The 16,151-nt window shown below is 41.3% G+C and overlaps 1 protein-coding gene across 8 annotated transcripts in view; it reads right to left on the bottom strand.

The window, feature by feature from the left end:
• CLSTN2 (calsyntenin 2) overlaps positions 1–16,151 on the bottom strand; it is a 595,520-nt gene that overhangs the window by 215,262 nt on the left and 364,107 nt on the right. For all 8 annotated transcript variants that reach the window (XM_068954006.1, XM_068954011.1, XM_009674091.2 and 5 more), the window contains one exon: positions 14,768–14,890. Coding sequence is in view for 4 of the 8 variants with exons in the window: in XM_068954011.1 (XP_068810112.1) it covers positions 14,768–14,890 (123 nt within the window). In the remaining 4 variants the exon portion in view is untranslated. The remainder of the gene's footprint in view (positions 1–14,767; positions 14,891–16,151) is intronic.

Here is a 16,151-nt window from a genome sequence, read left to right as displayed (position 1 = left end):
AGGTCCGGTGTTTCTAATTGTGGGGTCCCCCCCTCCCCCCCCCCCCCCCCCCAGTTAAGGCTATATTAGATTTATCTGGCACTAAATTAATATTCCCAGCCAATGGGTGGGTTTCCATCTTTTTGGAACGCTGACACAGAAATCACTCAGGAAGATATCTTAACTATGGTGCAATTTTACCTGCACAATTTCAGCAGGCATTTTTAGTCAGTAATCAGTGGCACTTAATTAGCTTAAGACATTTGGGTGTCACTGCAACGTAAGCCTCATTCTTTCCAAAAGAAAGGTTTGTACTTTTTATCGTGGGACCAAGAATCCCATCCTCCTTCAAACTGAGCACTGTACCATTGTGCATATAAATCTAAACATTCATATTCATGTACTTTATATAATAATTGTACTGTAGCAGTTAATGAGTCATTTCCTTTTCCGTGCCTCAGCTAATCCAACAGCACTATTACTGAAGATCACTCCTCCTTCCCCCTAATTCTTCAGCTTCAAGAGACAATAAAATCAATAGTAGTAAAAGCTTGGTGCAAGAATCACTTGTGATGAGCCAACAAAATCCACTCAGATCTTTGTAACTTCTCTTTTTCGAATCATTCATTTATTTGTAAACACAGTGACATAACAAATATCCCAATAAGCCCATACAGGTCATGTAATGAAAAAGGCAGGGCAAAGGAAAAAGAAAGGCAGCTTTCAGCAAACTAAGAGTTTTAACTAGTCTGTGAACACGAGCATTTGTGAAACGTGTAGAGCACAGTGAAGGATTTTCAAAATATACTATATTCACTGAAAAATGCAATTTTAGATTAGCCAGCACCGTTCGTTCATTTCTTCAAATCTAGTAAATAGTTCTGGACTGAAAATCAAACCCCTTCGGTTTATTTATGGCTGAAGTTTTAAATCAAAGTAAATGGAATTAAAAAGTTATAATAAACGTGTCTAAACCTGAATGCCAAAGGAATTACTGACGAGGAAAAAGGGATTTCAGCATAAAACTGCAAGTGCAATTAGGTCACATAAAATGTTTTCTTCAGCACAAATAGTGAAAATGTAAGATCCCCTGCCCTAAAGAAAAGAGCTGGTACGAAACTAATCTAGACAACTCCCGTAACTAGAATCTCATGATTGAAGTGAAAAGCTTCCTTTTTTTTTTTTTTTCCTGCTTTTAACTGCAAAAGATAAAAGAGCGACAAATCAGCAGTCATAGTCCTAGCAGCAGGACTGCCAAGGTATTTTTTATTTTTGCTCTTCTGTCACTAAATCTTCTATAATCTCTGAAGATCAAACAAATATAAAAAAAACAAAAAGCGACAGTACATACGGCGGCGAATAGTCCACTATATCTGGTAATACAATCTTGATTCCTTACAGAAGGTGTTAGAATTAAAAGTAAATGAACATATTGCAATTAACCTGAAAGAAACACAGACGTCCAACAGCATGACAAGTCTGAATCCCTACCAAGATCTTTCTCAACCTCGCCTCCAAAAATTCATCCACAAAAACAATTAACCAGAAAATTAAGTCTCGCTGAGAAACGGACAAACAAAAATCCCAGAAGAGTCGCAGGCATACAATACAGCTCGTTTTCGAAGTGGTATCCAACTATTTATTTAAAGACTGCTTTTTAAATATTTTAGCACATCTAACTGTATGAATTGTGGCTATCAGAAGCTGTCACCTTCAAAAATAATACTGAAAGAAATCCGATTTTACTGTCAACTTACTTTCGATACTTTCTCTCAAGAACATTGAAAGAACGACAAATGAAAAAGTACTTAGTTGATATAAACTGTCAAGGTTCACAAGGGACATCTGGCCTTTTATACCATTATATGATTACAGTCAACACAGAACAGCTATACAAGATGATAAAAAGTGGATATGAACCACTGCCAGGGTGTTCACTCAATACAATCTGGACATTTTGCCCTAAGAGTGAATTGCAAGAGCCAGTTGGCTCTCAGCTGTCTTGAATGTACTTCCTTCTGAATTTTAAATGAGCATAAGACATTTCAAGAGCGTTTAAGTCTCAGCAGTCATAGAAAGGTTAAGTAACTGGCCTTAGAAATTGTTATTTACATTAATATATCTGCAGGCCTCTGTTTTTGCATGTATTCAACATCACTGTAGTGGTTAAGACTGAAAAGCATCCTTTACACAAGAAGTTAAGGCTCCTTTTCAAGAGTCATTTATTTTGAAATAGAAGTATGACTCCAATACATAAAGCAAGGCATGCACTATACGGCAAAACCTGTTGTTTTCCTCTCGGACTCAGGTAAGCGTAAATAGGCAGCTTCAAATCAAAGGCCATCGCCAGCTGCCTCCAGCCAGGTCCCTGCTACAGAGATTCCCTGCTTCCTTCCCTCAGGCAAGCGGCCTTGTCCTCGCCAACACAAGCATCCTCTCCAAATCCATATAGAGTGAGCACCCTGTCTTTCTGATGAAGCATGACCTACAGCTCGCGTGTCCTCCCACAGCCTCTTCAGCAACATGATGCCTGAAAGGAACATCCAGACATCAAAGAATCCCAGAATCATGGAACAATTCAGGTGGGAAGGGACCTCCAAAGGTCTCTGGGGTCCAACCTCCTGCTCAGAGCAGGATCAGCTCCAAGCTAAGAGCTGATTACTCAGGGCCTGATCCAGTTGGGTCTTGAAAACATCCCAGGATGGAGGAGGCACAAGCCCTCTGAGCAGCCTGCTCCACTGCCTGACTGTCCTCACGGCGAAAAGGTTCTGCCTCATAAACAGTCTGAGCCTCTCATCTCAACCCATGTCTGTTGTCTCCTCTCCTCCCACCATGCACCACCATGAAGTGCCTGGCTCCACCTTCTCAATCCCCTCCCCATCAGTACCAGGCTGCTGTTAGGTCCCCCAAAAAACATCTCTTCTCCATGCTGAAGCAGCCCAGTTCCCTCAGCTTCTCCTCTCCAGCCTCCTGACCGGTATCGTTATCATAACCATTTCTATAAAGCAGTCAGTCCCCTTTGTTTCTGTAGATTAATATTTAAGTTCTGTTTTCTAATTTAGAGCCAAACTGTGATTATTACGGCCACGAGCTGACTTCCATTTTGCCTCTGCTCCTTGAATTTCATGTCGTACTATATTTGCACAGCACAGTTACAGCATGGTTTCATTCCGGAAAGGTGGAACAGACAGAACAGCCTACAAAGAAAGAAACAAAGCCTCAAAGTAAGAAAACACTCGCAGAAAAGCGAATCTCAGCCCAGGAGTCTAGTTATCTAGCATATTTCACCTCCAAAGGCCAATTACCTGGATGAAACTGGTACATGTTTTGCGTAGCAGAATACCTAATGAGACAAAGACTATTCTTCACCCACTTGAAGTGTCTCTCATATGAACTACTGTTGCAATGCAAGATGCAATACCACAAAATATAATACAGGCTAACTGTTCAGGAGAAAAAGGTAGCTTACACCTCCCTTCTGCCAAGCTCATTCTCACTGCCTAGCGAGTGAAGAGTAAACGTGGCCCTGTAACAGCCGAAGTAAGGATCCTGACAACTGAACAGTAAACTGTTGCTCAGAAGTCTCTGAAATGTCAAACGTATTTGATCATGCCTGGTATTTCCACATGCTGCAGCTTCATCACAACCATCCAACCTCTCCGGATTAACATCCGAAAAAACAGGCAATTTTTTTTTCTTTTTTTCCTTCCATTTTTAAGTCCCTTAAAGCCTGCTATAAAAAAAAACTCCAGAAGAACAAAAGCCGAGGAAAACCCAGGTGTTATTGGAACCGTGTCGTTCTCAGTGATACGTCGCCTTAGAAGAACCTAACAAATTCTTGCAGTATTTCTCCCGCGACTTCTCCTTGCTGCCTCCCTGTATCTTAGTGCGATCAGTACCATTCACAACATCCCAAGGACATGTAATATGAGAAGAAAATACTTGAAGGACTATTTTTGTTTCTTCCTATAAGGAGTTTTGCCTTCACAGTAAATAAGTGATTATTCTGTCTCTTGATATTAAATCTCTGATATTTAATATCAAACCAAGAACAGATACAGATCTATGCAAGAACGAGCTCGTGTAACTTCTTCCTATTTTTTAATAAAAAACAGAACGCATTTGTTTCCTTCGCCACATAACGCAACTGCAAGACTAAATACTTGAGCAGTTAATCCTTCAATTCTGAGAAGTAACCAAACCAAAAGGACATCTACATAATGCATCCTGTATCAGCAGTTCTCAATCTTCTTGTACCACCACTCCCCCCACCTTCCCCGCTGCTCTATTTGCCAGTATTTTGGCGTCTGCGTCTTAGGTGTGACTCTGCAGAGTGTCGTGCTGAGCCCATGACGACCCCAGAGACGGAGCTGAGCAACTATCTTCATGCACATCTCAACAGGGACTGCTAGCTCAGGATCAACAGCCATTCAAAGCCAATCGCACAGACTGTCTCTACATAGGACACGCACATAAAAGATTTTGGAAGTGAAAATAGTGACTCTTGAGGACAGAAAATCCTCCTTGCCCTCCGCGTTGCAGAAGACAACTCTGCTCAGCGCTGCATCGTTGCTAAGACCCAAGCACTTAAACAATCTTTTACAGTCTAAGCACAGAGGAGAAAGAAGAGTGGAGGAAACTCTAGGTCAGGAGAATAAATTGGCTTGATCCATTTCACACAGCAAGAAGCTGAAGAACTGAGTAGAAAAATCAATGCCCTCAACCACCTGTCCAATGTTGAATTCTTTATGGCCTCCTTCCCCGCCTCTTGCTTCCTAGAAGTAAGATCACATGCGTTTTTCAGGCTGCCCTAACAAGGGAAGGGAGCAACAGCACTTACAGGCTATTGAGAGAGCTTGTTCGAGTCCAGCAAAACAACATTTTTTGAGCTGTGAGTGGACGGAAAGCAGTAAGGTTAAAGGAAAGATGGGGAGAATAGTTGAGAATCCCCAAAGCGAACTGGTGACCAATATGCAAAACAAACTTCAACATATAATAATCTCCTACTTAGGCTATTCTGTTAAAATGCTTTTAATAGTTAGAAACCATTCCAGACAAATTACGTGTCCCTCTGCTGACTTAAAATAATTCAAGTATTTCCACTCTGGGGAATAGATTTCAACATGACATTTTTCCACCAAATTCAGCTTACTGATTTTATTTTTAAAGTAAAGTAAACTGGAGTCTTGCAGTACCCATTTTGTCAGAGTAAACTTCTAAGAGGCGCAAATCCCAAGTCCTCGTTATGTTGTTAACGCTTCATGGTACTATAAATGATTTTTCCAAGCCTGTATAACTAACACTTCATGCCATTACAAATGTTTTTTTTTTTTAATTCATCATCTGTCACCTAAGAGTACGACAAAATAGGAAAACACACGGACAAAGAGATCTGAAGAATATAGATGTAACTGAGTTATTGGTCTGACGAGGGAAGGACTGAAAAGGTAAAGGCGGCTACTAGAGGGGAAGTTGTGCAGTCTGGCTCGGAAGGTCGCCTTCCTTCTGCTTCGTTCCCCTCTCCCTCCCCAGAGTCCTTTACGCTACTGTACCGCCGGAAGAAAAGACAGCCACAGATTTTGAATGGCCTGGCCTAGCTGACTACTTGAACACCAGCTAATGAATAGACGCAAGAAAAAAATACAGCCAGGACACTGTCCTTGCTTGCTTCAAACCCATCCTTGCAGTCTAGCTTCCTGCCTTTGAATTACGCTTGCCATTACCATTTTTAAAATTATTCACTTGGTATCAGTGAATGTCAGGATACATCTAGATTATTAGAAAAACTTAATTGTACTTGCAATTGTCAGAACTTATCAAGCCAGTATGCTCTTCACTGTAAGAGATCTAATTACAGGTTTTTAAATTATTTTTCATTACTTCTTTCATGTGCTTACACATATTTGACAAGCACTTATTCTAAAATATGAGCCTATTTAAACCCAAGACAGCCTTCAAGGCGTCACTCAAACGAAAAATAACAGAATTATTCCTCATGCTTTTTATCTCAAAACAGAGGATTTACAGAGGCAAATAAATATTTGCCTCAACTACACAGTGCTTTAAATCAACATGAGGTCACTACCACCAAACAGTAATTCTACCCTTAACTAAAACCTTAAGTTCTTAATCTAATCTGTTATATGAATTTGGGAGCGTACTTAGACTACAAAGGTACTATTTCAAAAGGCTTCCAGTCACTTAACCCAGCTAGACGCTGGGTCCCGACTCTGACGCTGTCCTTCCAGGAACATTCGCAATCACAACTCACAGCTGAGCGAACGTCACTTCTTGTCTTAGAGACCTACAGAAGCGTGTAGAACCCACGCTTAAATATTTAGCGAAATAACCTTCAAAAAGCAATTCACAGTCTTAATAATTCCAGAATAATTCCAGAAAAATTGTGTTAAAACAATACCTCAACAAATTAAAAGATCCCTAAAAGGGCTTTTACAATATTTTGCTGGAAATTAAAGAAGTAATAGACTCAGTTCCTTTGAAATTATTTCATATTTCCATGGCAAATTCGGGTACGTTGTTTATACGTAACTGGAACAGTCGCATTGCTTGATGCCACCGTACGCTGCTGTATCCTCACAGATAGACAAAGAAGTGCAGTGTCATTTTGAGTTAACGCTACTGATTCAGAATTTAACTTCTCTTAGAAACGTCACTAAAAAGTTGTGTTTATTAGCAGTATGTCACAGAGCTTGTATTATCTTCACCAGAGTTTGCTGGATTACAGTGCTCACAGTTTTTAATCAAAATCTGGATTGAATTCAACTGAAACAATTCTTTTCCAGAATTTTCAACGACTTGATATTGCGTTTCTAACTTCCCGAGACAATTAAGATCTTACGGGTGGAGCTGAAGGCTTCTAGCAGACCAGCAGAAGGGCCCAAGGAAACTGTATCTCCGTTTCCCCTGGCAGGACAGGGCTGCGGGGTAGCAACTCGCAGTTCCCATAGTATGATTCCTTTGAATTTGGCTAAGATCTATACTACTTAGAATAAGCAGTTTAATACAGCAGCTTTTTCTGTTTTTGTAGGAAGTTTTGTTTTATTGAATTATCTAGTTATCACTAGTCCTAGTTCTGATGACAACAGCATAACGTTTGTTAAAGTCTGGATTTTTGATTAAATGTAATAGCATCCATATAGCAAGGCTTCATTAGTTTGGACGTCTGATTAAACGTAACGGCATTCATGTGGCAAGGCTTCATTAGTTTCAAAGAGGCTGTATGGTGCAGGATCTTCAGCCATAACCAGTGCACGGTAGCAATTACTGATTTGGGGACCTACAGGTCTGACAATTCCAGCACCTCCCATTTTGGCTGTCTCTAGTGTCCTCAACAGCCCTGAGGTTTTATGACAGATGCTATCTGTCTGGCAACTTCAATTATAATCTGCATTAATTAAGTAGCTATTTAATTAAGTGGTTATTTAGTGTGCTACATTAGCACTACGAATCGCCATCTTCTGTCCCTGTTTTCATGTGCAGTTTTGCACATCCACAGCAATATCCTGCCCCCAGTTTCCAAAGACCAAGCCTTCCTAGCAAAGGCAACTGTTCTAATCAGTTCCAATTTACATCAGAGGAACACTTTCCATAGTAAGTATAAGAGTAATAAAAGCCCAAGTGAATATAACAAAGCATAATCGTTTACTTCACTCTTCTTACTGTGTTCACATAATGCAGCATATTTAGATGTAATAAACAAAGTGTATTTCAGCGTTCTCATTCTTTATCATTTTGTATGCCAGAAGCACCTTACCCTCACCGTCAATTTTTTCCTAACCACTTGCTCCTTCACTGAGACCACTCAGCTGCTACTAAAAGCTTCACCAGAACTGTCTGAATCCTTGAACCTTCAGTGTTCTGCTGAGACACTGAAGTGGCCTACCACATTAATGTTTTTACCACTGTCAACACGACTAAGACAGACAATCAAACGTAATTGGCAAAACCCCCAACAACTTCAAGAACAACCAAAACCAAAAACAAACAAACAAAAAAAAACAAATAACCCCCCCCATCTCTGAGTTTCAGGAACTAACCAACAGAGGTCACTGTAAGAGTGATTTTTGGGGTGCGTTAACCTGAAGGCTGAGCATCCATCACCCAAACGAAACGTCCGGCCATGCCAACCAGCACCCCTGCAGCCGGCGTCTCCAAAACCCACCCTGCTTGCTGCCACATCTCCCGCAACCCTTTATTCTGCCCTGCCTTACGATCAGCGCCGAGAGATCCTTTTTTAAGCCTTTTATGGCCACAGTCTTAACTAAGCTACATTAAACCCTTCTAAAATAGAAGTTTAAAAATTCAGCAGGTGATTTGTTACAAACAACTGCAATACCCCCTGGCTTAATTTAAGGTTCAGACTTTTTTGGTCATGCATCATTATCACAGTAAAATATTTAACACCAATGAATTCTGGGCACCATAAAACTGACAGCATGTTTTATGCCTTGCTGACAGTGAAAGTTAAAAACGACAGTATTCAGAGTCACAATTTGAAGAATAATTTCCTTATTTTTACTGTTGCACCAAAAAGACCGTTTCTGTTATTAATGCCACTGCTTATCAATAAAAAACAAACAAACAAGAAAGCTAGACAGCTTCGCTTTTTGAGGCGGAGAAATGGGATTTTGACTTCAGCCCCTGGGTACAAGTGAGCTGACAACTACTGGATTTGCTGGGGTACAGCTAAGCATACTCAGTGGGAGTTGCTAACGTATCAGCGATGATTTGTGAGAGTTTGCGTATGTAGTCTGTAGTTCAGTGAATATTCAAACATCCTTCTACACTCCTTTTATGGTCTACTTACCCTTTATACTGGTTTCAGTACAGCCAAAATGGTAGTGAGAGCAAGGGAGTCCACCTGCAAAGGAAGCCTGATGAGTACAAAGCACTTGTGTGTAGGGAGCCAGGCAGACCCAGAGCGGACCTCTTCTAAAAAAGCTATCTGCAAATCTATTGAGAATTTAAGGGTGACTTAAGACTTAACGGGCCCAACTAAATTGTGGTAAAATCGCCCAGCTTGACCTTGGTGGAGCGCACTGCACTTAAGCAATTGCATCAGGCTAATGATGGCGGCACAGCAAAGAGCGAAGCACGCAACGGGCTGCCCGGGGAAGCTGCTGCGGCTCTGACACTATAGATCTTTACAATTCAGGGACACAAAACCATCTATCAGGACTGACACAGGTGTAATGGGTCCTGCCTTGGGCAGGAGAACGGACCAGTGACATCCTGAAGTCCCTTTCAGATCCATTTTTGCACGTTACTGATCAAACAGAGTTGGTGTATTAAAACACAAACAGCGTCACAAAATACTGCAGTGTTTGGTAAAGGTTTCTTGCTGTCATAGAAACAGACCACTGTCAAACTGATTCAGTTGATCTCACCTTCTTTCTAGCCAAATCACTCCTAGAGCATGAAAGTCAAATCCTTCATTTGATTTCCAACCTTGTAAGTAGTGTGTGACAGCTGATTAGTTTACAACGGACCCTGCAGGTTAGTGCGAGTCTAATTAAAGTTGATTTCCTTCTCAGGTATGTTTTTTTTTTTTTTTTTTAAAAGATTCTTCCAATGGATTCCCCTAAATTAGTAAAATAATAAGTAAATACGTAAATAATAAAGTAAATCCATTCTACACCTGCATGACACTATCTGGAAAGAAGGAGGGAAGACATAACCTACTGCTGTGGGAGCTCCAGGGTTTTTTTGGGTTTTTTTGGTTTTTTTTTGATACAGTGCTTGAGGCTGCAATCCAAGGTCATATGGTGACCCTGATTATTTTAAGGATCAGTTGTATCTCCAAAACCTCACGTGTAAAAATCACTTTCAAGTCAGGACTCGAAAAAAATAAAAGTTTGGAGATCATCTTATACTCTTTCTGGCATTTAACCATTACTGGCGGTATTTTCAAGCTTTCGTTCAAAACTAGACTGGCAAAAACTTACTTGCATTAAAGAAAGAACGTGGACATGCTCATACAATGATAATAATGATAATTCTAAGAACTACGACTTTACATATACTCCAATTATTGCCCAATTCGCAATGAATTAATAAGATTAAGGGACACCAAGGACAGTTAATTGGAATCTTGTGAAATTCTTCACACTCCAGTTACAAAATCGGTCTGATCACGTCTGACAGCCTGCATTTTCACAGGCACATTCAAAAAGCTTTCCAGCGCTCCTCTTAGTCCTCCTTGGAAATGCAGACCTGTTTTTAACTCTTCATTTTAACCATCAGACAGAGAGGAGGGGGAAAAAAGTGCAGAACATTATTTTCATTCTCTCTTGTGAGCACTCCACAAATAGGCGCCTGACGTGCACTGTAATGACCGTAATGCACTAACAGAAGGGGGTTGACAACACGGTTAAAAGCAGATTTACCACACTGGTCACGGAGAAGAAAAAGGAATAGGCTTCAGGAACAACGTTAAAGTTTCCAGAAGAGAGAACAGAAACATTGAGAGTAGGCCTGTGCCACAACTAATGTTTAAAGTAATCGCTGAAAACAAGGCAAAAAGGTATAGGAAAACAAAAAAGAAACAAACATATAAACAAAAAAAACCAAAGCACTGTGGGCAGATTAGTATCATAAGCAGATATCGAATGTGTCTTAATGGCGCAGTTCTGCTACTGTGCTTAGTAATGGGGGAGTTACTCGGTGAAGTATTTGTTGCTGAGATGCAAAGTGGGAAGGGCAGAAGCTCCCTGCGGCCCTGGGCGCACGGCAGCAGAGAGGGGCTCTGCGCCTTGCTTGCAGCATCCCTGGCAATGCTCAGCCTTGAGCCAGAAACCCAGCGCTCCCTGCGGGCACCCCTCCATGCTGCGGTCCTCGGTGACATCCCCGATGGAGCGAGCGGAGCTGGTGCCAGCACCCACGCGAGGCCATCCCCCTCCCAGGGGGCCACCTGGCATCGCTGCATGCCCAGAGACCGCAGTACTGGCATAGCTGCGCGCATCCCAGACTTCAACACTGATTTTGTTTTGCCAAGCACAGCGCAGACCTCATTTGGTGACAAAGCCTCCGCAAGGTCTACTGCCACCAGCATCGCCGCCCCGCAACATCCGCTGAACCGCTGTGGAGCTGAGGCCGCTCCCCACTCCCCTTAACACATCAGCAGAAACAACTGCCTGTTAAATTATATTTGCCTCCTAATCGGTATGTTTAGCTCCTATTCCCATCACAGGGTTTTAGGTCACTCTGGCTAATAAACACGCCTCCTTCATTTTCTCCTTCTCCGTCTCTTATTCTGCAGGACTGTTCATCTTTTATTACCCTGCCAGCCCGTTTGGCACACTCCCGCACAGACAGTTCAGGCGATGCTCACGGCTCTTCGGGGGCTCGAGGGGATGAAGGCTCTAGCGAAGCCCGTGCCTGAGCGCACAGCCGAATCCCGCTCGCCTTGCTGGACGCGGCACAGTTCCAGGCTCGAGCACGACCACAGCTCCTCTCCGAAGCCGTCCTTGCCACGGCCATAAACGCAAGGACAAGCTACCCTGACTTACACATGCTCCAAAAGCACCTTGCTCCCAGAGTACCTAGAAATAAATACGAAACAGACACGTATCAACAAATCCACAAATGGAATAACCGTCTCTCACCTGCTGTGACCCCTTTCAATGACAAACCCCACAATTTTTCCCAGGCTATCCTTTATGGAAGCCAAGCACTTAATCCAACACAGAAGAAATGAAGAAAACCAGAAAGATTACGTTGTTCACGTAACATTTAGCTATGCAGCTCTATATAGGTGTCCCCTAAGAACTTGGGCTTAGTGGTTAACAGAGTTCTCCTCCCGTTTTTTTCAACAGCAAAAAATAATTTCAGATTTCTAGGGGACTTAGGCCATGTAAGAGCTTGAAAGGATACACAGCGTTTTTAAATGGAATATACCCTTGAAACCAAACGCCTACTTCTATAAGCTAGCACAAATACTGATGAACAGCCAATAGTCTGCAGGTAAACTGTGGCACCAGCTGCAGGTCTAGAGGAAAAAAACCATACACGTTTAGGCTTAATCGAGGCTGTTCAAAGGAGATTTTTAAGTAGACACGTAGGCCCCGGTCAAAAATTCTGTCCTGATATACTCTTGAATCCGGGCCCATTTTGTTTGAAACTTTTAATGGAAAATCTTTCAAGAGACTATAAATCTAAAAACTGTTCCACAATAATTAACAGGGCAACGTGGAAGGAACTGCAGGAGGTCTGACTCTCTGGTACGACTGAAGACTAACGTTACGTTGTAGAATAGAAAACGACAGTGGTATGAAAGGTACAGTAAGCGAATATTGTTAATATTACAGTTACGTGTATTTTCAGTTTTCCCTTACTAAATACATTGTACAAATTGAATTTTCCATAAAGGCCAGTAATAATATTTACGATATTACAAAGCCAAGTAAAATTATGCGACATTAAAGCAGAAATTTAAAACAGAAATAGGAAGAACGGTTACTCTTAAGGCTCTTGCCTTTTTAAAATAAACAAACGAAAAAACTCACAACAAGACACAGTGGTTATTCAAAACAGCTAGGGAGTCCAGGACCTTCAAGGGAACTAAGGGTTCCCTCTCTATTATAATGTAACGTCTCAGCTGGAGATCACAAGGCCAAATGCGCAATATTAGCCGGAAATGAACTGAAAAAACAGTAATATCAGGGAATATACACCAGGCATCTCCCCTCCCAGACTCCATCTATTATAATGCTTCTCAAATAAAAATAGTTTTAAAAAAACTACCGAATTAATAAACTAATTTAAAACTATCGCCAAAAGTAACCTTATCAAATAAGCAGCCTGTGTGTGTGCAAGAAAGATTTCAGTTCAATATTTCAAATGATTATTTTCTACAAGAGTAAACGAGAACAATTCGGGAAAAAAATGTGTCAATTGCCCCATTGCAAAACCCAAGAAAACCAGAAAACTAGCAAATCCCGAGTCAAAGAGTTTGATAAAGCATCAATGGCAACAGCACATGTGAGTAGCATCCCTGTAGGGTTCCCAGGGGAACGCAAGTACCTGACAAATGTGAAACAGAGCATTCCTAAAAGCGACATCGTGGATGCCTGGCACTATGAATCTTTCTTCATTCCTAAACACCCGTACCTGTAGATTTCAGGGATGTATTTTAACAAGGATTTCATCTAAGTTCACATTCCTGTTTCTCACATAGATTTGGAAGAACAAATGGCATGTACGTGTGAAAGTCACCAACACAGAAAATAACTTGCAACCAAATACACCCCAGGCAACTGTTTATCATTCAAAGCCTGGTTCCACAGGTTTTGTCTGTCTTAATATACAGTTGCTTGTTGATAAATGCATTAAAATAGAGTTCCTGGAGAGAAAAAAAAAAATACCTTTTCTTTGTTTCAAAAATAGTAACCGAATGAGAAAGATGCATTAACCTCACCACCTTTGTCTGAGGTGTTCCTGCTCTGATTACAATTAGTTATCTCCCAGTTTGCTTATTTCTGAATGGACACTGATTTTGCCCCCATTAGCAAATAACGCAGTACCGTAGGAACAGATCAGCAGACAGACGCGTTTGTGCTCAGCTCGCACCCACGCTGTATCCTCTCTGAGGCTCTTCTTTCTGACTAGAGTCAGTCTAGTCCCCTTTACTGAACGTCCCCACCACACACGCTGCTGAGGAAGAAAAGCGTTCTTTGCAAACACGAACCAGTGGGAACATGGCCCACAAACCAATGGTGACATTAAGAAGGGTACAATATATAAAAACACTTGCGAAACCCTGTCTGACAGGGATTGAATACACACTTTGGGGGAAAACAGCTAATAAGGATGCTGTAGAATGCTTTTTGGGCCAAGCACTGTGACCTATGGCATACTGACCATGACTGTACTCCACAAGACCATTCTGAGCATATGCATCTTCACCAGCTCCTTTTCTTTTACAGTATACACGTTCTTGCACAACGTAAAGATTTTTAATAACCGCATCTTTCTAGGATCTTCAGGGCAGCTCCTCAAGTCCTACTGTTCTATTCTCTTTGAAAAAACATACCTTTAACGAAACAAGGAATTACACAGAAAAGGCTGCTTGGAGTGCAAAAGTACTATTCTCTGCTCAAGGAGCTCATAATATGACAGAGTAAGTGTCAGCAGAAATAGACTTAATACAGGTAAACCTTCTATATGGCATACATCTATCATACAGCAATCTTAGCAAAAAATCTTCCAAGCCTTCATTAAATTTTCTGCCCGAGTCCTCACAGTTACAAAGTACTAACACAGTATCATATGAGTTGAGCAAATTTAAACATTCGTCACCTAATTTGCCCATAGCCCGGTTTCGTCCAGGGACAGGAACAGGAAGAAAGGAAGCAAGGGCTGTTATTACTAAACCAAATCAACCGCGTATTATTGCTTTAGGCAATTGTAATGATTATTTTCCATTAAAGTGAATTCAAAGTCCATTTTATCTTTCCTGCGTTTTCATTAAAAAATACGTTGAAAGCTCAAGCTTGCTGCAGTATGCGGTTTATAATCACTTCTGCTTCACAGTAAACGAGCAGACACATCGATTGTAGAAGACATCTCATTGAGAGGTCCGTGGGTCAGTGGTCAAGCCCACAGTACTCAGACACGACCTCTAAGGTCCTTTTGATTATATAATCATAAATAATGAGCATTAATAAATAATTGTAACTAATAAGTAAATCAACAATAAATTCCTTACAAATGCGAGTAACTGTAATGCAGTTCATAAACTCAAAGGCTGCTGTTAACAGTACCTTCCTACCTGCAAAAGGAACAGGCGCATCTTTATCTAAAGCAACGAGGGGAGGATCCAAAATCACAGTGTCGTTGTTTTCCGTTACGATCCCATGATAGGATGTCTCAATCCAGGGTTTGTGTTTGTTCACTAGAAAAGAAAAGGAAAACAACGCTTAACTGATTTATGTTTTACACCCAATTTGCTGATTTTATTTTTTAAAGTATTCAATATATTGCCAAAATTAATGTTATTACTCAAAAGCCATTAAAAAAAAAAATCTCCAAGTACTTTATAAACGTTCCAAAACTATAGGAAAGCGACATGCGTACTGTAATTCACTCGCGAGAAAAATAAAGCTAACAGACATCCCTCCGATTAACACACCAAAATAAAAAGACAATTTTCAAAATAATTTTAACGCATTCCCAACTGTCAGACATAATTCGCATCGAACATTTTTTCAAGAAATCGCTTTCTGTGGTGAAAGTCTGATCCAAGAGAAAGGACATCCATGGAAAAACAACTGTGTCCCGACTCGAGGGCGAGCAGGAGGGAGGGTGAGCTACTAGGCTCTTTGTCTGCTGCTTCCCCCCCCCCCCCCACCCCCCTTTTCGGGAAAGCATCGAAAGTGACGTTTATTTTCTGCACTTTTTAGGGGGAAAAAAAAGAAGCTAAATTTTAATCACTTTGACAAAAGGAAGCCACTTCTTTCCTTTCAACTAGCTTTAGCTAATTGCATCCAAAGTTTTTCTAAGAAATCTGTCCTTCAGCTATGGTTGCTGAATGCTACGAAATCTGGTCTCTGAGTACATAGCAGGGTCACAGGAAAAGCCTCCGTCAAAACTGGGGATACACCACAGACCACCCGAACGGCTTATCCTTGCACCCCTCCAATACGCCTCTCTTGCACCAAACGCCTCCTACTAAATGGACAGTATGAAGACAGAAACGTGAATTACTCTTGCTTCTTAGTTTGTAGGGGACCTAGCTTTGCTATGCTTATAAACAGCATCTTGTTCACCTAGCCACAGTCTCAACATTATGTTTGCGGAGCTATTACAGAAATAATACAACGGTGCTCCCCCAAGCACACGGCAACGCGAGGAGCGTACAACCTCCTCGCTTTCCTGTGGGCAGTTTCTTCAAAGCAGAAGAAAGTGGTCTCACACCAAAGGCGAAGGAGAGGGTTCCGGCCGCAGCAGAAGAGCTGTAGCATTAGCAACTTTCTTTGTTCACTGGCTACTTGGAAAAAGAAATACATTTGTGCCAAACTGAAGCTCGTTCTTCTTGTTTCTTGTTCCTTTGTCTAATCACTAGGGAACTGTACAGTCAGGAAGAACGAGCCGAGGTCCTTTCAAAGCTAAATCATTCTATTTTACAACCACTGATATAAAAGAAGTCAAAGTTC

The sequence above is a fragment of the Struthio camelus genome, chromosome 9, assembly GCF_040807025.1.
Source record: "Struthio camelus isolate bStrCam1 chromosome 9, bStrCam1.hap1, whole genome shotgun sequence".
NCBI lineage: Eukaryota > Metazoa > Chordata > Aves > Struthioniformes > Struthionidae > Struthio > Struthio camelus.
The sequence above is the reverse complement of the archived record's forward strand: the minus strand, read 5'-3'. Positions and strand labels throughout refer to the sequence as shown.